This window comes from Nansenia antarctica (assembly GCF_963989245.1).
Source record: "Nansenia antarctica genome assembly, chromosome: 11".
NCBI lineage: Eukaryota > Metazoa > Chordata > Actinopteri > Argentiniformes > Microstomatidae > Nansenia > Nansenia antarctica.
Genome location: NC_137681.1, coordinates 26,445,759 through 26,473,248, shown reverse-complemented (window position 1 = coordinate 26,473,248; position 27,490 = coordinate 26,445,759). Strand labels below are relative to the sequence as shown.

The following is a 27,490-nucleotide window of genomic DNA, read 5'->3' as shown; positions in this document are numbered from 1 at the left end:
AATGACCATAGTCTTTACAATGGGAATCTGCTACTTACACACAAAGACCACTAGTTGGCCGTCTTGTAAATTAGCCGCCTGACTCCTACACAGGAAAACTGCAAAATAGCTTTATACTAGCTTATCCTGATGGGTGGTAGAACGCACATATCTAGGAAAAGTCATGAAAGGAGGATCCTGACATTTGATCGGGTGCAAAGATATACGTTCTTTTTTACTCACATGGTCAAATGACCCCCACCCACGGCTGTTCTAGTGTTAATAATCTTTTGACACCTTTTTGACCCTGAAGCCTGTTGGCGGAGCCGTCTGACGATGAGGAAGGAGACCAGTGTCGTATCTGCCAGTCTGGGGCCGCCTCCCCCACCAACCCCCTCCTCACCCCCTGCCTGTGTGCTGGGAGCCTGCAGTACATCCACCACCACTGTCTGAAGACCTGGATCCAGACCAAGATACAGTCAGGTCAGCTGAACACCGGCTGCCGCTGTGACTGAGATGTGATGATCTCTTTTTTTTAAATCACTTATGGTCTGAACTGATGTGTGTCTTCTGTGTGTGTGTGTGTGTGTGTGTGTGTGTGTGTGTGTGTGTGTGTGTGTGTGTGGTGTGTGTGTGTGGTGTGTGTGTATGTGTGTGTGTGTGTGTGTGTGTGTGTGTGTGTGTGGTGTGTGTGTGTGTGTGTGTGTGTGTGTGTGTGTGTGTGTGTGTGTCATATCGTACTTTTCACTTCCAGGCTGGACTTGATAGACAGTTGTCCTCTGCCACTAACTATGAAGTTAGAAGCCATCAGGCAGGTGGCCCTGTCCAAAGTTCAGCACCTCTTCTCCAATGTCCACATCCCCCAGAAAGTGCTGTGTGAAATGAACAACAAGACTGTGAGCGTAGTGCGCAGGTGGCTTGGACTCAATTCACACAGCACCCGTGACATCATCTTTCATCCCCAATGGGAGGGAGGGCTAGGGGTCCCCAATGTAGAATGGATCTACACCAGCATGAGAATTTCCCATCTTCTCAGGATGCTTAACAACGACGACAAGGACGTCAGGGAGCTGGCCCGCTCCTCCATGTTCCTGGACCTGAGGAGAAGGAAGGTCCCAGTTGCCAGGGGGGCGGAGCCCCACTTCCTTGGGTTCAAGAGGAAACCCAGCGGAAAATTGGACACTCATTCCGCTGGTTTTGGAGTCTGGTCTGATTGGCCAGACCTGAATGACCTCTGTGTCCGAGCCGGGGTGTCCCTGGAGTGGGTGCGGTCTGACTCTGAGACTGTTCGGGTCTCAGAGAACTGTATATCTGACCCTCTCACACAGGTCAGGGCAACAGCCTCCTTTGCTGGACAGAGCCACCAGCTAACATCTAGAGGGGCCAGACGGACTCTCATGGACCTTCATCAACATCAACAACAACAACACTGGACTGGTCTGAAACTCCAGGGAAAACTGGCATGTCTTCCCACAGCTGATCACTCTGTTTCCCATTCTTTTCTAAAAAACACTGCACTCGATGAGGACATTGTCATATTCACAACCAAGGCCAGATTACAAGTCCTTCCTACCAGACTCAACCTCTCTATTTGGTTTCCCTCCACTCAGGTTCCTCATTGCTTGCACCACACCACAGAACAGGTTACAGAAACACTTTCACATATCTTGAATGGCTGTTATGTTTACAAAGGAATGTATATAGCACGTCATGACAGAATTGTGAGCCTAATAGTAAAGGACATATCACTCCACTTCCCAGTTACAGTGAAAATGTATACACATGCTTGTGTCAATGCATCCATGTTCAATTTCTGTAATGACCAATGTCACTTTTCACAGTTGTCTGCTAACACACCAGATGTTGTTGTTGTTAATGAAGAGTCCAGAGAGGTGTCTGTATTAGAGGTAGCATGCACCTTTGATATAAGCCTAGAGGAAGCCTTCATGACTAAGGTCATGAAATACCAACAGCTTGTAGACACCATCTCAGAGCTAGGCTATAGGTGTACGCTATTAGTCTTTATATTTGGCAGTCTTGGACATGTGCACAGATTGGTTGTCAGAGGACTACGTCTACTGGGAATGTCCAAGGGAGAAGCAAAAAGGCTCAGCAAGTATTGCTCTGTCTCTGCGATTATTGGCAGCCGCCAAATATGGCGGAGACGGTGTTACTTGTACCCGTGAGTCTTGTCCTGTTGTATGTGAAAGACATTGTCCATGTCTGTTTGTGAATGCATCCCATCTGTGCCTTCAGTATTTGTGTCCTTGTATACTTGTTTCTATGTGGACAGAAATAAATGATTAAAATGTGTGTGTGTATGCTTGTGACATGCTTGTGTCAATGCATCTATGTTCAATTTCTGTAATGACCAATGTCACTTTTCACAGTTGTCTGCTAGGTAGCATGCACCTTTGATATAAGCCTAGAGGAAGCCTTCATGACTAAGGTCATGAAATACCAGCAGCTTGTAGATACCATCTCAGAGCTAGGCTATAGGTGTACGCTATTAGTCTTTATATTTGGCAGTCTTGGACATGTGCACAGATTGGTTGTCAGAGGACTACGTCTACTGGGAATGTCCAAGGGAGAAGCAAAAAGGCTCAGCAAGTATTGCTCTGTCTCTGCGATTATTGGCAGCACCCGAGTAGTGTCCAGTCATATCGTACTTAAATAATTCAGATAATATCGTATACATACTAAATTTCTTGCATACTCAAATCTCCATCATTTCTAGTATGAGTTGTATGCTAGTATGCCATTCCGAACACAGCCTTTGTCTAATAGGCTCGTGCATCAGTGAGCCTTGGGTCGCCCAACACCCAGTTAGATTTCTCAGGTTTGTGGCTTGTCTCTCCTCGGACCACTGTCGGTAGGTACTCACCACTGCTGACCGGGAGCACCCCACACCTAACCCTGACACTGACCCACAAGCCTTGCCGTTTCAGAGATGTTCTGACCCAGTCGTCTGGCCGTAACTATTTGGTCCTTTGTCAAAGTCCCTCAGGTCTTTTACTCTCCTGCCCATTTCTCCTGCATCCAACTCATCAACTTCACAAACTGACTGTTGGCTTGCTGCCTAATGTATCCCACCCCTTGACAGGTGTCATTGTTAACAAGATAATGAATATTATTCACTTCACCTGTCAATTGGTCATGTTTTGGCTCTTCGATGTATACCAATGAGTCAGAAATCATTGTTATTTTCTATAAATGTATGTTTGTGGTGGTGATAGCAACATATGTAATATTATACAGTATTATGTCTTTAAGCAAGATAACACAACATGTCTTTAAGTGGTGTTTACCTAGAAACAACACTTTGATTGGCTACAAAATTAAACATCATAATTTATGCATTTTTTGGTGAATACAGTCACCCTTGGCACTCTAGGTAGAACGTCGACAATTGGGGCGACTTCATTCACCCTCGGTACTTTGTGTTCAAGATGGCGTCTTTGTGTTCAAACATCTTTGTGTTCCAAGATGGCGTCGCGCTTGGTCGCGAGGCTTGGGGGAGCTCCCAAATCGGTGCTTTTAAGTGTTTCTAAGTACATTTGTATGTACATTTTTATTTTAGTACTCATAGGGAACGGTTGTGTAAATAGTACCTACAGCAGACTAGACTTACTAGAAGTTGGTGCGAAAAACGAGGGGACTGTAACGGCGGAATTCTTGAAACAACACAGGATACCATTCGACCTCGCGCGGTCGCCGGGTGAAAAATATTACGCGATCCCCGCCCTCAGGCGCAAGCGGCGGAGGCGAGACCGTAAACAACGCCGAGGACGAAGGGGAGGCCTGCTAGCCAGGCTGAGACGTAGCCCGGATAAGCCAGCTTTGCCGAGTATATTCCTATCCAACGTCAGGTCCCTGACTAATAAGATGGACGAATTGAGACTACAGGTTGCCAAAAATAACATCGTGGGAGATAGCTGTGTGATTATTCTACTAAACGAGTTAACACTAGAACAGCCGTGTCTATTTCACCTACTATAAGAGCCGCCTCAGGGGTCAAATGGCCATAGTCTTCACAATGGGAATCTGCTACTTACACACAAAGACCACTAGTTGGCGCGTCTTGTAAAGTAGCCTGCCTCCTACACAGAAAAACTGCAAGAATAGCTTTATATTAGCTTATCCTGATGTGATTTTGAAAATGTAAGGATACTGGGTGGTAGAACGCACATATCTAGGAAAAGTCATGAAAGGAGGGTCCAGAAATGTGATCGAGTGCAAAGATATAAAACATTTTAGTTTGTACTCACATGGTCAAATGTGACCCCCCACCCATGGCTGTTCTAGTGTTAAGTAGAGTGGTGTCTTTACAACTCTCTTCCCCTGCCCCTCCTGGTCGTCCGAGGAGGAGCGGGTCATGTACAGAGAAGAGCTGTTCGTCCAGCTGGAGGCGCAGGCACGTTACCATGACGTCTCCATGGTGAGGACCTCCTCAACATATTACATCATGTTGCTATCACCACCACAAACATACATTTATAGACAATAACAATGATTTCTGACATCTCTACACTACTCATTGGTAATACATCGATGAGTCAAAACATTATGACCAATTGACAAATCAATAAAAATACTAGAAATACTGACGGAGTCAGGGTTAGGGTCAGGGTCAGGGTTAGGTGTGGGGTACTCCTGGACATAATAGCAACAGCATATTAGGCAGGATGTCATAATGTTTTGGCTCAGTGTACGTCATTGGTAGATGTGTCGACGTCTCCTGGGTGAGGACCTCCTCAACAGGGAGAGGGAGAACAACAACAACAACAACAAGCTCCTCTTCCCTAATGCTTCAGACCAGAGCCATAACAGGTCACCTTCGTAAATGGGTTCGACGTCACAATGGAACCAAGTAATTTGATTGGACAAGAGGCAGTCACGTGGACGCTTCGGGCGCTCTCACAGCAAATTTACGAACGTGGCCATAGATAGACTGTAGTTACAGACTTAATGCTATTCATGTGCAGACATTAGACAGAGAGCCCATATTCAAACATGACATGTTCCGGTAATAATTCATAGCAATGTATGCATCAACGACTCACAGGGGATATCTGTAAGGATTAGTCAGTGTTAGGGTATTCTCAAGACTACTTCTAAATGTCCATTAATCTTTAACAGTATTATCTGCTACAGTATGAGTTAGATTCAAGGTCAGACATTTTGTCTTTATCTTAGCTGACGGCTCTCAGACTGTACATGCTTCAGAGAACAGGTAGGCCCACCAGTAAGTCACAGAGAAAAAGGTAAAATGTTCTCAAATGTTGATCATTTCATGAAGGCAATACTCTACCTAAATCTAAATGAATCAACACTAACATAATTAGGATCAGCCGACTTTGAGCACTTGAGTCATAGGTACGGTAGGTTAACAAATCAGTAAAAATACTAGAAATACTGACAGTAATCTGATTCTCTCCCAGATCTCTCCCTGAGACCAAGAACAGCCAGCCTGAGACTGAGAACAGCCAGCAGAGGGAGCCAGAGAGACAACCACACAGCAGGGACACGATGATTAGTCCCACCTCACCACGACCACACACACACTTTTTAAATACTACCTGCATGATGTGAACTTCATGATTAATTTATTGTAATCTTTTATTTCATGAAATGATTCCCACAGACACACACGCACACACACACACACACACACACACACACACACACACACACACACACACACACACACTTGGGCACACACACGCACTTGGGCGCACACACACACACACACACACACCATTTGGAGAATGGACAAATAAACACATAACAGAGAGGTGGGTATAGCAATAAAGATATTTATCATTCAAATCAATTATTCACTGTACTATATTGTTTATTGTACTATTACATAAGAGTTTTAACAGCTTTAGTTTTATAGTGAGATTTAGCAGAAAGTAAACAAGTTCAGGACTTTTTTTTACATGAGGATGGGTGAAGGCTCTTGAAATTAAGCAACAGTAAAGATACGCAAACTAGATAATAGGACAGGTAACATTCAGCAAACTCCACAGGAAAGATTCTGTAGGAAATCAGTCCACTGTACCAGTCGTACTCAGGGAGCTACACTACCTCACCCTCATATCTCAGCCCTTCGATGGGCACCGGTGTTAGAACACAGACACCTTTAATGCTCTGTTTCTCTTCCCTGTGGTCTGTCATCTTTCAACTTAACTTGACTGTAGCTGTAAAAACTCACTTTTGTTGAGTTTTTCAAAACAATAAAACAACCAATAAATCAACGTCAACTGGACGAGTGTCCTGGCCTCAGGTAGATGTGACAGCAGAGCCGGGTGGACGCCCGGTGATGTGCATCAGAGTCACGTGTGTGAAGACAGTGATGCTCTTCACCGAGACGCCTGTGATGTGACTCAGCTCCTCCACAACCTGTGGGACATAAAGCACAGAAGAAGGAGAAGACGGATAAACCTTCCCTTACAGGCGCTGCTTCTATACAGCACATCGACAAACCACCATGACACCGCTGGTCTCTTTCGATGATAGATTCATTCTGCATTATACAACGGATAGATCCGGTCCATTGTCTCTGATTGGTCAGTTTGCGATATCCGTGACGTACGCACGGCTAAATGGAATGTTGGCACATCTTTTCATGTTACCCCGCGTTTGGATATATTACCGTTATCGAGGTTACATTCTTACCGTTGCTTAGCAACTGATAAACAACTGCTCAGCGGATGAAGACACTTACAATAAAACATAGTTCCATTAAAATACATTAATTAAAAGTTTGTCTTGTCTTTCTTTTGTGAAATGTTGATAGATAGATGTGGTAACCGTTGTATAAAAGCGTCGTGCCTAACCGGGGCCCACCCGCTGTGCGGACGGACCACGATGCCGACGAACCACGATACCGACAGTTTATTAGCGGATTTCTGCGAGAGCTGACAAGACGGTACATGTGGGAAAACTAGGGTTAGGGTTAGGTGCTATAGGGTGCTACGGTTAAGGTTAGGGTTGGGGTTAGGGGTAGGGTTAGGGTTAGACATGCCAGCATGTACCAAGTCGACGTAGCACCTAACCCTAACCCTAGTTTTCCCACATGTACCGTCTTGTCAGCTCTCGCAGAAATCCGCTAATAAACTGTCGGCATCGTGGTCCGTCGGCATCGTGGTCCGTCGGCATATTGATGCGGCACCGCCTAACCACCCCGCTAGCTGTGCTAATATCCACGATATACCACAGCTTCTCGTTTCATAATGCTTAATTATGCTAATAGGTTATTCATTCACCTGTTCCCAGTTGGTAAGATTCAGGATGTACGCGCCCACGGCGATGACACCGACCCCGAGGAGCATGCAGTCTTCACGCACAGACTCAAACTTCTCTCTGTTATAAAAACAAAGCAAAAATCATCTACTGTAGGAAACAAAAAAACAACAACCAGGGAGTTGTTGGAGTCTGTTCCTGGGAGGGTCTGGGGGTCTGGGTGGGGGGGACCAGGACTACCTCTGTTCCTGGGAGGGGCTGGGGGTCTGGGTGGGGGGGGCGGGGACCAGGACTACCTCTGTTCCTGGGAGGGGGTGGGGGTCTGGGTGGGGGGGCGGGGACCAGGACTACCTCTGTTCCTGGGAGGGGCTGGGGGTCTGGATGGGGGGGGGGGGACCAGGACTACCTCTGTTCCTGGGAGTAGGTGGGGGTCTGGGTGGGGGGGGGGGGACCAGGACTACCTCTGTTCCTGGGAGGGGCTGGGGGTCTGGGTGGGGGGCGGGGACCAGGACTACCTCTGTTCCTGGGAGGGGCTGGGAGTCTGGATGGGGGGCGGGGACCAGGACTACCTCTGTTCCTGGGAGGGGCTGGGGGTCTGGATGGGGGGGCGGGGACCAGGACTACCTCTGTTCCTGGGAGGGTCTGGGGGTCTGGATGGGGGGCGGGGACCAGGACTACCTCTGTTCCTGGGAGGGGCTGGGGGTCTGGATGGGGGGCGGGGACCAGGACTACCTCTGTTCCTGGGAGGGGCTGGGAGTCTGGATGGGGGGCGGGGACCAGGACTACCTCTGTTCCTGGGAGGGGCTGGGGGTCTGGATGGGGGGGGGGGGGACCAGGACTACCTCTGTTCCTGGGAGGGGCTGGGGGTCTGGATGGGGGGGGACCAGGACTACCTGTGTTCCTGGGAGGGGCTGGGGGTCTGGGTGGGGGGGGGGGGGCGGGGACCAGGACTACCTCTGTTCCTGGGAGGGGTTGGGGGTCTGGATGGGGGCGGGGACCAGGACTACCTCTGTTCCTGGGAGGGGGGGGGGGACCAGGACTACCTCTGTTCCTGGGTGGGGGGGGGGGGGGGGGTCTGGGTGGGGCGGGGACCAGGACTACCTCTGTTCCTGGGTGGGGGTGGGGGTCTGGGTGGTGACCAGCAGTAAGGAGTGGTAGATGAGGCTCCTCTCCAGGTAGCAGAACTGGAGCACATGGAGACAAAGTTGATGCAGCTGTTCCACAGGGATGGAAGACTCATTGTGCCCTGTAGAAGGAGGCCAATTAGAAAAGATATAAATGTATCTATCTATATATATATATATATATATGTGTGACACGTTCTAATGCTTAGGTCCTCATGTCGGGATCTGATGTAATGATCAGACTTTTCTTTCGAAAAATTAGATTTATGAAACACAGGATAAGATGTAAATTCCTTTGTGCAGGCACGTACGTGAGAGTGTGTGTGTGTGTGCGTGTGTGTCGTCTTGGTGGTGAGTGGTTCATGCGGGGGGGGGGTAAAATATAGGTAAAATAAAATAAAAAAAGTAAATAAAAAAATCCTGTCTTATCTCTGCGTACCGAGCACCTCCAGCAGGATCTCCACGTAGGCCAGGGGGTTGGGGGCACTCAGCCTGAAGTCCAGACACTTCAGGACCGTCAGCTCTGACTGGAGGAGGGTGTGTTTGGAGACGCTGTGGCCCATGGAGTGAAGAAACTGCACGGCTGTATTGTTGTCAACGACCTGGCAGAAAGACAGAAGGTTGCCTTCACTCCCCCCCCCCCTCCGTCACACGCACACACACAACTGACAATGTAATATATATTAGTTTGACATATTCTAATTTACAGTCTTATTGCTCTACTGCCCATTTCTGTCATTGTCTCTTTTTATAAAAAAATGTAATACTATTTTTGCTTATATAGTGTTGTTTATTACATTGTTGTTGTTCTTTTATTATATTGCTATCTGTGTGTCTTAAGCACCAACCACACCAAGTCAATTTCCTGTATGTGCGAATATACGTGATTCTGATTCTGATTCTAAAATATCAGTTGCTACTGTACCAGTAAAGGATAATACTTATTTAACCTGTATTTTAGCTGGGGAATCACGTGTATACCTAAGATCTATTTTATAAGTGCGCCATGACAATGTACAAAATACATACATTAAGACCTACTTATTGAGACCTACTTATGCAGGGCTGCACATGTGGATATTACATATTTGTGCGTATTTTGTATTTAAAAGCGACTGCAGAGGACTAAAATGACAAAAGCCAGAAAAAATAACTGCCATAATAATGAAGCTCTAATGTCGGTATGGAAACGCCTCTCAGAACTCACACAACTGTGCAAAGACAGTTTGCTTGCGAGTTGCACACAAGTCAGGATAATGAGTGTGAATTTCTCTCTCAGTTTTTCATAAACAAGATCCTCATAGTTTCCCTCCTGACCCCCAGCAGCGCCTGGTGGGGGGGTGCGTGGATCAAACAGATCCTCCAGGTGTTTAATCATGAACCTGTGTAACACAAAGATCAGAACATCATTCAGAACAGACAGGCCTACATTCAGGTGGCATTTCACCGCACAAGACCTTCAATTATAGACCTAACTGATTTTGTAAAGTACTGAGAAATTATTCCTACCTTTCAAGTAACTCAATAGCGTGATATCCAACCAACGGATCAAGTCTCAGCTCGTCAGTAATCACGAGAACACATTCTGAAGGTGACACAAAAGGTTTTGATTACTGTAGACCAAACTGTCTGGTCCTAAACCCCTGGTTACTGCTGCCATCTACCGACCCCCTACCTCCGTCTTATATTGAAAAATATGATGATAAATCCATGTGGGATGGAGGTATGATGTGGCAGATGTGTGGTGTGTGGTCTCGCGCGCCTGTCTCAACTTGTTTTATGAGTGCTTACCATCACCAATTTCCTTCTGATCTGAATGTCGAACTCAGCTTTGTGCCATTTCACCATCTATTCTGTTATTAGGCCATTTTAATATCCATGTTGACCCCAACTGCAAAACCTCAACAGAACTCCTGGACATTCTCACACTCCTCCTTAGACAGACCATAGCACAGATACCACCAACAGAACTCCTGGACATTCTCACACTCCTCCTTAGACAGACCATAGTACAGATACCACCAACAGACATTCTCACACTCCTCCTTAGACAGACCATAGTACAGATACCACCAACAGAACTCCTGGACATTCTCACACTCCTCCTTAGACAGACCATAGTACAGATACCACCAACAGAACTCCTGGACATTCTCACACTCCTCCTTAGACAGACCATAGCACAGATACCACCAACAGAACTCCTGGACATTCTCACACTCCTCCTTAGACAGACCATAGCACAGATACCACCAACAGAACTCCTGGACATTCTCACACTCCTCCTTAGACAGACCATAGCACAGATACCACCAACAGAACTCCTGGACATTCTCACACTCCTCCTTAGACAGACCATAGTACAGATACCACCAACAGAACTCCTGGACATTCTCACACTCCTCCTTAGACAGACCATAGCACAGATACCACCAACAGACATTCTCACACTCCTCCTTAGACAGACCATAGCACAGATACCTCCAACAGGACATTCTCACACTCCTCCTTAGACAGACCATAGTACAGATACCACCAACAGCCACTGAGGTAGGAAGGACTTGAACCAGCAACTCCATAGATAGAGGACAAGCGGACTTACATCCTATGCCATAGAAGTCAAGATCTTGTCACAATTCAGTAACAATGAGGCGGGTTAGCTATTAAATGAATGTCAAACTAGTAGTTTATATTACTAGAAACAAACATCAGTGTTCTGCATCTTGCCAGAGAGTGATATGAGAAGTAATTATCAATGGCCTCTGAACTTGCTGCTCACTGTACACCTGTCTCACCTGAGATAAGCATGCTCACAGTACACCTGTCTCACCTGAGATAAGCATGCTCACTGTACACCTGTCTCACCTGAGATAAGCATGCTCACAGTACACCTGTCTCACCTGACTGAGATAAGCATGCTCACTGTACACCTGTCTCACCTGAGATAAGCATGCTCACTGTACACCTGTCTCACCTGAGATAAGCATGCTCACTGTACAGTGTACACCTGTCTCACCTGAGATAAGCATGCTCACTGTACACCTGTCTCACCTGAGATAAGCATGCTCACTGTACACCTGTCTCACCTGAGATAAGCATGCTCACAGTACACCTGTCTCACCTGAGATAAGCATGCTCACTGTACACCTGTCTCACCTGAGATAAGCATGCTCACTGTACACCTGTCTCACCTGAGATAAGCATGCTCACAGCACACCTGTCTCACCTGAGATAAGCATGCTCACTGTACACCTGTCTCACCTGAGATAAGCATGCTCACAGCACACCTGTCTCACCTGAGATAAGCATGCTCACTGTACACCTGTCTCACCTGAGATAAGCATGCTCACAGTACACCTGTCTCACCTGAGATAAGCATGCTCACAGCACACCTGTCTCACCTGAGATAAGCATGCTCACAGCACACCTGTCTCGCCTGACTGAGATAAGCATGCTCACTGTACACCTGTCTCACCTGACTGAGATAAGCATGCTCACAGCACACCTGTCTCACCTGAGATAAGCATGCTCACTGTACACCTGTCTCACCTGAGATAAGCATGCTCACAGCACACCTGTCTCACCTGAGATAAGCATGCTCACAGCACACCTGTCTCACCTGAGATAAGCATGCTCACAGCACACCTGTCTCACCTGAGATGAGGAGGATGCTGGCCTAACATTGGGTTTAACAGGCGTGCAGGGTTGCCAGATAGGGCGGGTTCCCGCCGACTGGGCTACTTTTGATCACACTGGGCCGGGAAAAAAAGCATTTAGGCGGTTGGGCTGGATAAACAGCATTTAGGCGGTATCAAAATGTCAGTGCCTGAAAGTTACAAAATGCGTGAAGTTAAAACACACACACTCTAGTAGCTACATACAATGTGCAGGTTTTTATTTTTATTTTACAAACATCATTGGCAACAGACATACAGTTTAGGAGCAGGAGATGGGCACCTGACCAATAGTAAGGCCCGATCCCAATTCCCTTTTCTACCCCTACGGCTCGTTTTCGAGTGTCACTCGATTCGAAGGCCTTGCCTTCGAATACGTCACAAGCCCTACCCCTTCAAATCTCAGCCCTTTGAATTGGGACAGCCCTTCACGGCGCCTACGTCATCAACAGTGGTTTAGACGCGGTACGGGTGACGCGTTGTGTTGCCGGCGAATTCTCACATCTCGCAATGCCTTCAGCTGTGTTTATTTCTGTTGCGTGTGCTATAAGGATCTTTTTTCGTTTGTTATCAACACACTGTAGTGTTTAGACGTTCCTTTTTTAGTCTCTTCCGTCAGCGATGTCTTTTTTGTGGACATCGCAATAATGACAATGAATGACTCCAACCAAAACACAGAGTATTAACCATCTGTCAGCGCACAATGTTCCTCCAAAGATACCCGTGACTCAATCCTCAGCCACCACATACACACGAGTCCATCAGTAGTCATAAAGCGTTGTCCAAAAATCACGTTACCAAGCGCCTTTCTCAGAACAATTCGTCGTCTAGAATCCAAAAATTAATCCATCATAGTGGTGGTCAAAAACGTAGAAAGAGGATCTCTTGGGGACGCGGCCACATTTGCCCGTGAAGGAGAAATGACAAATAAGCGGAAACATTTCTCAGTAGAGTCGAACGGTGATAGATCATCATCCTTTACGCGTATCCTTAACTGTAGTTACATTTCGCGTGTCATATGCCATTAGACATGGAAATATGTCAATGCGCGGCTGTCATGCACAAATCAGCTTGTAACGTTAGACACACAGCACACAGCACATCGGCATGATAACGTTTTGTTGTTGTTGTGCTTGTTATAAAGAAAAGGTCTATAATGCATTGAAATGACATTAGTACATCAGACATTAGACATCAGACATGGACATTTGTCAATGCGCGGCTGTCATGCACAAATCAGCTTGTAACGTTAGACACACAGCACATCGGCATAATAACGTTTTGTTGTTGTTGTGCTTGTTATAAAGAAAAGGTCTATAATGCATTGAAATGAATGATACAACCCATTAATAATATTACCTAATAACAACTGCTCGGATTAGATTGCGGGTGGAAATAGGTCAAAATGCGCATCATGTACAAGTCAGCCGAACGTTTGATAGATAACTTTACATATGTGTACCATCATCCACTGTCAAACGCCACAGGTAATAATTGATTTATGATTGTACATCTCTGAAATGCTCGACTGTCATGCAGCGTTGCGTTACTGTAACGTTAGACACAGCACCGACATAAAAGCGATTTTTGGGTTAAGCTTGTTATAAATAAAAGGTCTATAATGCATTGTAATGACATTAAACTAAGACAATACGATGGTTATCATAATTTTTCAAATCTTTATTAATAAGTAATTACAGAGAAAGTAAAATGACATTTCCGCATTGAATAGAGCGACATAAGATTTCTGTAGATGATTCGCAATGCATCCTGGTATCAAGGGGTAGCGTACCGTTAGCCCTTCGAAGCTAGTGTGGTCCTGAAATCCCTCGAAACGAAGGGATAGTTAGCCCTCCCCCTTACCCCTAGCCCTCGATGAAATATGAATTGAGACAGCCCTCGCCCTAAACGTGAACGCGCAAATCGAGCCATAGGGGTGAAAACGAAGGGCTAGGGGTGAATTGGGATCGGGCCTAATTAGCGGTTTTCTGACAATCTAGGTTTTGGGCAGGTGGTTTTTGGTGGATTTAGCAGGTTTTTTAGACTGTGGTTAGGCTGGAAATTGTCAATCCCATCTGGCAACCCTGGGGGCGGCATACGGTAAACTACTAGAAAAACTGCTAATGTCAGGCTAGCAAGAAAAAGTCTTTATTGGAAGAAATATTCTTCTGCTAACGTCAGAAGAATATATAGAGTTCCATTAACTCGACTTACCTAGCTAATTATATTACTCACCGACCAGTCTCTTATCTTTAAAATCCCCAGTGAATGGTGACAGGCTGGTCAGTTTGTCTGTGTTTCTGATGTTGAGATTTATGAGAAAATCTGATAGAATCTCGAAAGAAGCTTCGCCGAACTTCACGTCTCCGCGCTGTTTTGGAGAAAGTATGTATCTCTTCGCCATCATAGCTAGCCAGTTAGTCTATAACATGTGGGTTCACAACAGATAAAATACTAAATAGAGGAGAAATGTTTAATATTAGCCCCAATAATAGTATAACACTGTCCAGTGGAGGGCGTCGTCCGCCTCTGTTTCAACTGACAGACGAGCGAAGGGAAGAGGTAGGGGGACATATTATGGTGTTACACACATTCATAACGGAAAAGGTAGGGGGACATATTATGGTGTTACACACATTCTTAACGGAAGAGGTAGGGAGACAGGCGAGCTTCAAGTAGTCTCAACCGGTTTCGAGACCATATTTGGTTCGTGTCGTCACAGAAGAAACCGCGCCCAGTAAACCACGTGAGATTTAAAATAATAATAATAATAATAATAATAATAATAATAATAAATAATAATAATAACGTTTTATTTGTATAGCGCTTTTCCTGCAAACGTTGCCGCTTGGACAAAAGGACAAGCAGATCGAAGAAGAAGGAGAAGAAGTACGACACGGGTAAGATATTTGATCCAAAGTACTTTCTATAAATGAGGCCCCAGGTCACATATTTTCAAGCAAGATGAATTGAAGGAATAAAATATTCAATTGAAAGTTATTTGGAGTCACATTCGAGACATTCACCTAATTATATTGTATTCTATAGACCAACACGACATTCCCAGATGGACAATACCCTGAGCTTGAGAGATTGGACTCGGACACTTTCCAATGTCCAATTTGTCACAAGGCAGGGAAGTACCCTGTCCTTCTGTCTCATATTCAGGTCCACCAGAGGTCTATTGTGAAATATCGAGGTACGTCCATCTATATTATCATATATTTCATCATTTGAATTGTGAATGGTGTTATTTCTGTGCCCCAGGACATCCTTGGTGTAAATTAGTTTTAGATCAGACATTGTGGGCTCATTTGATGTTTGTGTGAGCTTTCACATTCCAAATTAGATTTATATTGAGGTTCTGACCTGTTAATGCTCGAGTAATTAAGTTTATTGCATACAAACATACTATCCACCATTCACAGCTGTACACACACAGTCATGCTTGTCACAAGACAGACAAGCTAACGTAGCCAGTCCCACACTGACACACAGTCAACAAGATGAAACAATAATTTTTAACCTGGCTTTATCCAATGTTCAGATTTAAGTTCTTGAAAGTTATGCAAATTACCGCATATTTAATTAGGTAACACCTCATTTGCATATTTAAACATACAATTTCAGAAAACTTGTAATACAAAAAATTATTGTCTTAATGTAGGTGACTAACTGGGGAAGTTTCATATTGATAGCTGTTAGTTACTCTTTTTACCCTATTCACCTCAGGTTACAGGTATTTTGGATTTGGCCCTCTGGCAAAAAAAAAACAGGGATTTTTGGGAGGGACCTGGAGGCTACATTTTTCATAAAAGGTCCCCAGAAGTCAAATAAATCATCAAAACATGTTAGCCAGAGAGTGGTCACGGAATTTTGGTTTTGGACCCTACTAATAGGAACGAAGTCGGCCAGATGATTCACGCGGAGTGCTATGCCGTACAAAGGCAAAAGGCAGTAACTTCAATTTTGGTCAAAATGAGTTAAAATCATATTTGTGACATTAAAGACATTCTTTATCATCAGATAAATATCCTGTCTCTGTGTGTTGTATTTTCGAGAAAAATACTGTATTTACAGTAACTTCAAAAAAAGCCTAGAGAAATCAAGGCAAACCACAGCAACTTGAGTTGCGGTATTGATGATGACCAAATGGACAAAGTGTTTTGCTTCCTGTCAGGAGTGGTCGAAAAAACACAGAAACCATTCGCTGATCCGGTGGAATTCGTCATGGATGTGCTTCTGCCAGAGGTGACATTTCACTGACACTTTTTTTATTTATAGACTACATATTTTAGATTTTAACATATGTCACACTTTAACTCATGGTCAATATCCAGTAGGATCTTATAATGCCATTTGCTCTTATAAGGTCTTGCCTAGTTGTCACCTGCAACATGGCACAACCTTCTTAGATGTCTACATTTGACTATAACTGGTAAACGTGTGGCTTTAATCACTACATGACAAGGCAACAGTCCACGCCATGTGTCTGACCATGTCTGACCATGTGTCAATCCTCCTGATCCCTGCATACACTACCATGGGGAAAAGTGCTCCCATCACCACTAAGACTGTCAGAACCTGGCCAGAAGGGTCCGCTCCACTGCAGATCTGCCTAAATGACACCCCATGGCAGGAATATGAGCATGAGGACCTGGAACAGTACACGTCGTCGGTTCTGAACCACATAGTGAACTGCACCAACTCAGTCACCGTGGACAAACGGGTCCGGGTCTACCCCAACACGAAGCCATGGATGACTGGGAAGGTCCAAAAACTGATCAACGAGAGGGACAACGCCTTCTTCGCAGGGAAGAGCACACCGCTGTACAGCTCCACCACCGCTAACCTAAAGCGCGGAATCAAAGCGGCCAAGGCAGACCACAGAGAGAAGATTGAGGAATGCCTCCTGAGCAACGACTCCAGGCGGATGTGGCAGGGGGTTCAGCAGATGACAAACTTCAGAGCCAACAGGCTCACAGCCGCAGAGGACGACCCCCTGCTGGCGGGAAAGCTGAACACCTTCTACGCCCGGTTCGACGAGGGGTGAACGGAGGTAACCACAACACAAACATCACTCTCTCCAGCTCTCAGCAGCCTCACCCTCACAGAGCATGAAGTGAGACGCGTACTGAAGGCGGTGGACCCCAGGAAAGCCTCGGGGCCGGATGGCGTCCTGGGACGGGTGCTGAGGGACTGCGCCGACCAGCTGGCCGGGGTTTTCACCAACATCTTCAACCAGTCCCTGTCCCAGGCCACCATCCCACCCTGCCTGAAAACCTCAACTATCATCCCAGTCCCGAAGAAAAGCACGGTGAGCTGCCTAAACGACTACCGCCCGGTGGCACTCACACCAATCATCATGAAGTGCTTCGAGAAACTAGTCCGGGCCCACATACTCACACGCCTCCCACCCAACCTGGATCCATACCAGTTCGCCTACAGAGCCCACAGGTCCACAGAGGACGCCATCGCGACGACTCTCCACGCCACTCTATCCCACCTGGAGAGGGGAAACAGCTACGCGAGACTGCTCTTCGTGGACTTCAGCTCCGCCTTCAACACCATCCTTCCAGACAGGCTAGTGACCAAACTACTAGACCTGGGTCTATCACACTCTATATGTGCGTGGATCAAGGACTTCCTGACCGACCGCCCCCAGAGGGTGCGGGTGGGCCCCCACACCTCCACAGCCCTCAGACTCAGCACTGGGTCCCCCCAGGGCTGCGTGCTAAGCCCCATCCTCTACAACAGGGGTGCTCATTACGTCGATCGCGATCGACCGGTCGATCGCGAAGGTAGTGTGGGTAGATCACACGGCATTGAAAAAAAAAAAAACATTTAAATATTTTTTTTAGAAAAGTAGCCGGGGACGCCTCCCGTCTGGACCACACAGGAGAGGGCATCACTCAGCCCCGCGCCGCCTCACAACACACACACACACACACACACACACAGACAAGCACACACACACACACACACACACACACACACACAGACAGACAGACACAAGCACACACACATGCACACACAGACAGACAGACAGACAGACAGACACACACACACACAGACAGACAGACAGACAGACACACACACACACACACACTCCGCCGCCCGGAGACGTCGATGGCACCTGGCTTGGCACTGGCCAGTCTGGTGTAAACCACTCAGAGCTCCTGAGTTAATGTTAATGTTAATGGACTACCAGTGTGAATATTTGTTATATAGTTTAATAAATCTCTTCTTTGATTTTGAAACAGTGTAGCGTGGCCTTAATTTGTTATTATTACAGTACATTTTTGTGTTCGCAGCAATGGCAATATGTTTTATTTGGTTGGTAGATCTTGTTGAGCTGGTAATTTGAAAAGTAGCTCACAAGCCTAAAAAGTGTGAGCACCCCTGCTCTACAACCTCTACACCTACGACTTCACCCCCGTCCACCCCAGCAACTCCATCGTAAAGTTTACAGACGACACCACCGTGGTGGGATGCATCTCGGGGGGGGGACGAGGCGGCGTACAGGGATGAGGTAGAGCAACTGAGCAAGCTGTGCAAGGTTAACAACCTGCTGCTGAACAAGTCAAAGACCCAGGAAATCATTGTAGACTTCAGGAGGAAAAAGTCTGAGATCCAGCCCCTGCTCATCGACGGAGAGAGCGTGGAGAGAGTCTCAACCCTCCGATTCCTGGGGATGCACATGCGGGATGACCTGACCTGGAAGGACAACACAAAAGCCACCATCAAGAGGGCACAACAGCGGCTATACACCCTGAGAGCCTTCAGGAAGGAACACAGCAAGCAGGAGATACTGGTGACCTTCTACCGCGGCGCAGTGGAGAGCATCCTCACCTACGGCATCTGCAACTGGTTCTCCAGCTGCACAACAGCGGAGAGAAATGCGCTACAGAGTCGTGAGAACAGCACAGAAGATCACCGGCGCCCCCCTCCCCTCTCTGGAAGAGCTGTACAACACACGCTGTCTCAGGAAGGCCTCCAAGATCTCCAGGGACCCGACCCACCCTGGGTACGAACACTTTACCAGGCTGCCCTCGAAAAGGCGGTTCAGGACCCTGGCCGCAAGGACAAACAGACTGAAGAACAGCTTCTACCACAGGGCCGTCCAGGCCCTGAACACAGCAAAGACCTAAGTTCTGGGCCCTGGACAGTCTGGACGGATTGATGGCAGCTGCTGGACTGAAAAAATCAGGTGTAGTGCTGAGGCACAAACATGTACATTTCAAGCCTGCAAACTGTGACACTTTAAATAAATGTGAAATAATACTTTGTGCAATATGACAACCCTAGTCGTCTATCTGTACAGTATAGTACAGTGGATAGTGTACATAGCCTTTATTTATGTAAACCAGCTCCTTCCCTTCTTGTGATTATTTTTTTAACGTTTTTTTTTTTTCCCCTTTCCTAACACCAGGGGAGCCACCCCTCCTAAATGTCGTTGTTTTGGTACCTGTACTGTAGCAATGACAATAAAGTCCATTCATTCATTCATTCATTCATTCATTCATTCATCACAGCAGTACCCTCTGTTTCCATTGAGAAAGACAAGGAAATGTATAAACAGGGTTCGAGTTATAAGCTGAACTCTGTGGGGGTCTCCAAAATAACAGTGCGAAATGTTCTCATGCACGCGCGAATCATGCCCACACAGCGATGGGACTTACAAGTTTTAATTAGCTATAGGCAGTAGCGGATTAAGGTGGTCAGTGGCCCTAGGCTACTCCTTTGTGTGAGGACCCCCCGCCCCCATACACAAGCCTCCCCCCTCCCCAAAATATACAACTCACGAGCACCCTGCACACACACACCACTCATAATGCTTTACCATAAAACACTTAAACACTTTAATAACACAATAACACAACAGTGTTAATAATGCAAAGAATAAAAAAAAGGTTCAGTGCATTCAGTTCTGTCTCTATTGCTCTCCTCTCCCGTTGTCTCTCTGTTACTGTCCTGTTGTCTGTCTCTCTGTTGCTGTCCTGTTGTCTGTCTCTCTGTTGCTCCCCTCAGCTCTAAATGAAAGAAATGAATTAGCTAATTAGTTGGCATGTAAACATATAGTTAGGGTTGGGTACAGTTTGGGTTTTATTCGATACCGGTGACAAATCGATACTTTAAAAACGGTACCGGTACCGAAACATCATCCTCATCCTCAAATCCCAACATATCCTGACGCTACAGCTGCAGGCTACTCATTTCACCACATCAACAGCCCCACATGAAACAACAGCTATAAAAGCGATAGTCACACATGTATCTCGGCCAATAATTGTGTTATTTTTGCTATACAGAAGAGCGAAAAATACATTACGGTAGTAAAAAGTAAAAGCCACCTTACCTTTACGGAGACAAGAAAGACCAAAGTGGTCTGTTTTCAGTAGGTAGCAGAGTCCTCAGTAGTAGCAGCAGTAGTAGCAGTAACAGTAGTAGCAGCAGGGCTAACGTTAGGTGTCATAGCAGGTTTCTTTGATAAAAAGCCGAAATTTTCTAGGCTTGATGACCCGGTCGGCAGCAGTGGCCTTTTTTGGGGCGGCATGGTAGCTACTGTATGTATATACTCCTGTATAGCTAATGAATGAATGTTTGCTTCTCAATAATAGGCTAGGTGCACAATCTCACTACTTCCTGAAAGGCAACTGGTGTCTCACTCTATTGGTTTAATTGATTAATCAGCTGTCCACTGTGTGTTCCAACGGTTTACCGCACAGCTGATTAATCAACCTTTTAACAATATTCTACTGCGCCCCATGGTGTCTTGGTGGTGAAGTGCAGGCAGTCAAAGGCATACTGTCATTCACAGGAGATTAATGGTGCGCGTAGTTCTTTTGGAAAACGTGTTTATTTTACAATATTTATAATATAAATTAAATAATATTCATTACATTGACATTTTGATCAAATAATAGTTGTGGTAATGTATTATTAGCGACCCCCACAGATTTTTGATTTTACTGCCTTCATGGGAGCTCAGAGAGCCTCAGACCATCTCTATGGGAGCTCAGCTCCCATTGGCTCCCACATAACTCGAACCCTGTGTATAAATGTGGACCAGAGTATGACTTGAGGTAAGCTGGAATCATGAGGAGAGTGCTAATACAATTTCCATGACAGTTTGCTACCACTGATGCATGTGAGTTTCTTCAATTATTTATTAATCACTTCCTTATAACATTTTGTCTCATCAGTGAGAAGCAGCTGTTTCACCATTACATGGTCGAGAATTTGAGTGAAGAAGGAAAAGGGAAGCTGAAGGACCACAGAGGAAATGTAAAAAGAGCGTTGGAGTTAAAGTGCAAACAGCAATGACTTATCACTTGAAATAAATATTCTTGCATTTTAGTTCTGTTTTTTGGCATTTGTGTTGCAACACACCTGAACATTTTGCACTCTACCCTGTTAGGCCCTTACTTTACTCTTGACAGAAGGGTCGTAACACTTGGATGGTGTTAGTGCTGTTGACTCATCAGAAAGTAGAGACTAATTCACAGAGTTTATGAAGATTCCAGTAAGGGTTTTGTGAAGGAGCCCTAGTGCTGTTGACTCATCAGAAATAGAATGTTTTATTTAGCTCATCAGGGGGCACCCAGCACCATGGACACTTCCAGCCCAGCACCTTGGACACCATGGATTACAACGCTGATCGCCTGACCCTTGCCTGACTCAACCAAGTCCTTTGCCTGACCCCTCAAACCTGTTTGCTAATAATAAAGTCCCACACCTGGGTTCATTGACATTCATTTATTTATTATAGAATCCCCTGCTGGAAATGTGTTTATTTGGTTTGGTTTAAAAACGAAGCATTAAGTGAATAGGACGAAAATGATCTGTCATATCCATAAATACTTGAAATATGAAAATGATCTATCTCACAAATGATCTAACTCATAAATGATCTATTTCATATCAAAATATCCATAAATACGATCTGTCATATCCATAAGAAACACGAAAATGATCTATCTCATAAATGATCTATCTCATAAATTATCTCTCATAAATTATCTATCTCATAAATTATCTCTCTCATAAATGATCTCTCATAAATGATCTATCTCATAAATGATCTCTCTCATAAATAATGATTTTGCGGCCGCAGCGAGATATACTTGCTCATCTATGCAGCTGTACTGTACCCACAATGCCCTTTTCTTACATGTTTTATGAAACACCTAACTGTCATTAACTGTGTTCTACCACCCAGTATCCTTATATTTTCTAAATCACATCAGGATAAGCTAGTATGAAGCTATTTTGCAGTTTTTCTGTGTAGGAGGCAGGCCAACTAGTGGTCTTTGTGTGTAAGTAGCAGCTTCCCATTGTAAAGACTATGGCCATTTGACCCCCTGAGGCAGCTCTAATAGTAGGTAAAAAAAAAGGCATGGCTGTTCTAGTGTTAACCTTTGTCCAGGTTGACCTGTGACCTCCTGTGAGTGATAGAGCGCCTCTCCTCTTCCCAAACCCCGTGCCAACACTCTCTCTCAGATTAAGTTTGTTTATTAGGATCCCCATTAGCTAATGCCATGACATTAGCTAGTCTTCCTGGGGTCCGACCAGTGATGAACCAGGAGGATAACACTTCTGACACATTCTTAATATGTCACCATTCTTAGGTAAGACTTATATATACATATCATTAACATTCCTAACAAAAAACTAAAACATTTTAAAGCTCAATAAAATGTCATAACTCCATTTTAGGGTATAAACGACATTTTGATTATCCATATACTTCAGATACTTCAGTGGAGTGTCCAGGTCTCTGGTTCAGACACAGCCATCATACTTGTTGCCCTATTCATAGAAATCTTCAGCAAAAGTCCCTTTTTCAAAAGTCACATGGGCGTACAAATGAACTTGAATTCATTGTTTGCTGTGAGTGAGAACTCCCAGGTTACTATCTACTAGGTGTGGTGCAAAGTAATGTTTATTATGTTTAGTGCGAATAAGAGTATGGAGTTATGTTTTTTAGGCTTGATGCCTACGTGTGTGTGTGTGTGTGTGTGTGTGTGTGTGTGTGTGTGTGTGTGTGTGTGTGTGTGTGTGTGTGTGTGTGTGTGTGTGTGTGTGTGTGTGTGTGTGAGTGTGTGTGTGCCTGCGTGCGTGCGCGCGTGTGTGTGTGTTATTTCTCCGCCATAAGGTTCTCATCACTGAGAACGTGCTCAGGGAACAGGTCTGGGTTCTCCGCCAGCGTGGCTCTGATCTTCTTCTTCTCCTTAAACCGACCGGAGTTTGACACCTTCACGTGGCGCCCTCTAGTGGCAGACTTATCCACTATCTTCTCTAGCCTGGCGTTGAACTGGCTGTTGTCCATAGGGTCTGAGCAGGGAGAGGAGCCTGTGTGCTCCTTGCTACAGCCTGTGTTGCAGCCGTACTCAGCAGGGATCTCATACAGGACCTTGGTCTCCTTCTTCTTACGGGTGAAGGTCAGCTTCCACCAGCTGGAGTCAGACATGGCAGAGGCTGGGCTGGGCTGGGCTGGGCTGGGCTGGGCTGGGCCGGGCTGGGCTGGGCTGGGCTGGGCTGGGCTGGGCTGGGCTGGGCTGGGCTGGGCTGGGCTGGGCTGGGCTGGGCTGGGCTGGGCTGGGCTGGGGGACAGACCTTGGGGTGGGGGAGGAAGAGGAGGAGGGCAGGGCACACTGTTATTGTCAAAGTCACTCACGTGTGTATTTCTGTTTTTGTTGTTTTTGGCACTATAGGACTGTGTTGTGTTCTGTATGTTCTGAAACAATAAAGGGAGGAGTCCGAGAGTACATCTCTCTTTCAATGGATGATTTCTACTGCATTGAAGATGCCTTTGGGTCTAGGATTAGGCTTAATCTGTGTGTGGGGAAGAGGGGCTTAGTGGCTTCTCTGCAGCTCTGTGTGTGTCTGTGTGATAATACTGTATACTGTGTATTGCAGGTGAAAGTGTCTTTTCAGACAATAGATGATTCACCTATTTAGATAAATGTATTTGTTTTAAGTCGCTTTGGATAAAGGCGTCTGCTAAATGCCCAAAATGTTATGTAAATATATACTGTGATACAAGGAGTGCAATATGGTTCTAGGTGTTTCCACCCATGTCAATGACTCATTTCTTTTCAGGATATGATTTATGAGAACGCTGGCAAAACACATCTCACATTGTTAATAAGTCTCACCAGAGAGACTTTTAATCTCTAACTATTCAGTCGTGAGTGTCCAAAAACTACGAAGCCTACGATGATGCTATGGGTATATATATATATACTAACCTAGTTGTGTAAAGCATAAAGAGAGAATAATGCAGATCTTACAATGAATGGCTATTATAAGCCTCTATACTGTGATGCTTATCTTCTAGGTGTGCATTAGCCTGAGTATTCACGCTGTAAACGGCGTCCATCTCGTCTCTATACCCTCTGGGTGATTAGGAGTAATAGAGCAGGACACCTGACACCTGTCACCTCAGCTGATAAATTAATCAAAACCACGACAGGTGTCCTCTGTCTCTCCCCTGTGATCTGATATGAACTCTGAGAAGCCTTTTAAGGCTGATGAGAAGTCAACCAACCAGTTTCCTTTTTACACTAAATAGACGTGTGTACATGTGTCTTTTGTTATGTAATAGGAGCTTATTGTCAAGCGCTTTGTTTGATACAATTGCATGCTTTGGGTTTATATTTATTCACGTGACCTTCAAACCCATTGAAAAGCAACGGATACAAAAATGTGCCCAGATAATTACAGAGCGGGCATATTAATCCCTGGCCATTCCATTGCATTGTTACCTACTGTCAGCAAACCAGGTGTGTCCTCACTGTTGCCAGGCAACCTTTTAGCCCAAGATCAATTCCTTATGAAACTATAATGGACTGGTGTTCCAGGGCGGCCTTACCCTCATTGTATCTCAGGCTGAGTCAGGCACACACTGGTATGCTGTAATACGATTGTTGAGGGCGTTGTAATCGACTTGTCATGTTATATTGAACATGCAAAATGTCAAGGGCCGACTTCAAAAGCTCCTGGAGTTTCATTGTATGACGTGAAAGGTGCCAAGCAAATAAAGTTTATCGATATTGTCGTCACGATTAAACCGCAAGATTAGGAGGATTGGTAGTTGGTAGTTATGAGATGAACAAATCCACGCCGAATTCTGTGGTATTATGTCAGGCGACATGTTCCCACATTCGTTTATTATTACCACCTGTACCATAGCTGGGTTATATCAATAAGATGGGTAGCGTATATCGACATATGTTCATGAACAACAATACTTTACTTGTGTCTCATAGGAATGTAGCCTTATGTCAATTATTCAATGTGTATCATGTTGTTATTGAGCTTCTGACAGAGACAATGACAGAGTGACACCTCTCTTTGTTGACATGTCATCGTGATAAGCAGGGTCATCGTGACCCAGGGTTAGCAGCAGAGGCTCATGGGGGAATCGTCACTAAATTGAGCCACGTCGTTGAAATCACATTGGTGGATCAATAAATGGTGGAGGTGTGGTCCTCACATGGAAATGTACTCGTCACCATGACAACAACTAATCAGGTGATCTGAGGCCCTGTGACAACCAATACGCCTCCTGTTAATCTGTGGATGAATGTATCGATTCAGCTGCTTTTCTGCAGAACCAACTCTGGGTTTTTGTTATGATGAATAAAGACCTGTCTCCATCTGGCACCCTGGTCTCCTGAGAATTAATTTCTACCACAGTAGGTTGTGTGGGAACCCCCCCCCGCCTCTCTGTTTATGAAGTCGTTATGTGTATCTAACACAGCTCTCTTATCTGTTATGACCTGTCTATAGCCCTCATATTTCAATCTGTATCAAATACAGAATAAACATGTCTCCTAAGATTTCTACTTCCCCCTTGTACTGTTTCTCCAGTGTCTATTAAAAAAAATAAACAAGTCTTTCTTTCTTCCTTCTTCTATCACGACGACTGCCAATGGCCCCTGGCCTGAGCTAGATTACTCTTCCCGATACGACTGGTGAATTGATGAAGTCGCTTTGAAATAAGGCGTCTGCTAAATGCCCAAAATGTAAATGTAAATGTAAACAGTTCTTCAGTACTGATGACCTGCCGTTCACCCCCGCAGTCAGGAACATACAGCGTGTGGTAAGGCCTGAGGTTAACATCATGGAGGTCCCATTTAAATATACACACCCTATAGTAGTATCACCTCTCATTCTTATCAAACGTTTAGGCGTCGGGTGGTGCATGGCTCAGGTGGTGTTGCATGATGGTACATGTCAACGGACCAAGGACCAAGAACCAATGGTTTGGTTTACAGATAGGTTACTAGATGTTTATATTCATATTGAAAGGTGAGAGGTAATTTCCTCTGAGGTAACACCTTCCCTGTGACTGAACTGGCCTAGAGGTGTCTTACATAATAACCAGTGTGCTTTTCTCTTGGGGAAACTAGCTAGCTTCATTAGCCGCACTTATTTCTCAGCTTGTATAGACACAGAGGCCGAGGGAACGGATACGCTTGCTCTCCAAGATGAGCTTTGATGGTGTTGTGTTCCCATAAGCTGTGGTTACCGTGGTTACCGTCCCCGCCTCATACCTACAGGAGGTGTTTATCACTGTTCCCTGCCACGGTTTTTTGATAAAGGAATCAATAATTGTGAATTATCAATCTATTGATTACTTTAAAAAACCTACAACCCTTCCTTAGATGGAGTTACTGAACACAGTTACCGAACAGCACTCAGAACATCCAGCACATCCAAGTCAGATTGATTTGATAGTCTCTCTGTAGGAAGTCATGTTTGACGTTTGGTGGCATCTCTGGGACCAAGAGAACCAGTTGGCCCTCCCCCACCCCTCCACCCACTCTGCTTAATAAGTTACTGTGTGTTCTCTGTTTCATGCACGTGAGCCGCCTGGCCAAGCCTCAGAGATCACAGTAAAGGAACACCACGCTCGTGTGGCGGGGAACACCGAGAAATCACTAACTAACCCAAGTACAAAGCCTTTCAATGACACAACGTTGCAGCTCCAGAGAGGTGGGTCCAAGGGCACGGAGGACAGGCCGGCCCTTCCCTGACCACAGTGGAGGAATGTTGCAACAGTCTTTGGTTTCACCCTCTCTTGCCAGGTCCACTACTACTGACCCGTAGCAGGGAGGCTGATGATGGGATGTCCAGAGGCATATACAGTTTGTGGCGTTTTGCCATTTTTGTTTCTACCGTTTCCAGTTTATTTTTCCAGGTTGAAATGATTCATCTCTTATGGTGACTAAAAACCTGTACCCATCTGACACTCTGGTCTCCTGAGAATTCATTTCTGCCACAGTAGGTTGTGTGGGAACCCCCCCCCCCGCGCGCCTCTCAGTTTATGAAGTCGTTATGTGTATCTAACACAGCTCTCTTATCTGTTATGACCTGTCTATAGCCCTCATATTTCAATCTTTATTGAATACTATTTTTCAGGTTTAAATGATCATAGAGGGGTTTTCTTGAGAA

The 27,490-nt window shown here is 45.5% G+C and overlaps 2 protein-coding genes across 2 annotated transcripts; both read right to left on the bottom strand.

The window, feature by feature from the left end:
* Positions 1 to 6,117: 6,117 nt before the first annotated feature.
* On the bottom strand, positions 6,118 to 14,429 carry LOC308168056 (cyclin N-terminal domain-containing protein 1-like; the record flags this gene model as incomplete). Its single annotated transcript, XM_080542532.1, has 7 exons — positions 6,118 to 6,384; positions 7,251 to 7,347; positions 8,329 to 8,473; positions 8,791 to 8,953; positions 9,559 to 9,733; positions 9,861 to 9,936; positions 14,261 to 14,429. The coding sequence occupies 7 exons, from the start codon at positions 14,427 to 14,429 to the stop codon at positions 6,265 to 6,267; spliced, it is 945 nt and encodes a 314-aa protein (XP_080398658.1). The 3' UTR covers positions 6,118 to 6,264.
* Positions 14,430 to 23,165: 8,736 nt separating this feature from the next.
* On the bottom strand, positions 23,166 to 23,498 carry LOC308167224 (proline-rich protein 15-like protein A; the record flags this gene model as incomplete). The annotated part of the gene is made up of 1 exon (XM_080541608.1): positions 23,166 to 23,498. One exon carries the CDS (start codon positions 23,496 to 23,498, stop codon positions 23,166 to 23,168), a length of 333 nt encoding a protein of 110 aa, XP_080397734.1.
* Positions 23,499 to 27,490: the final 3,992 nt, after the last annotated feature.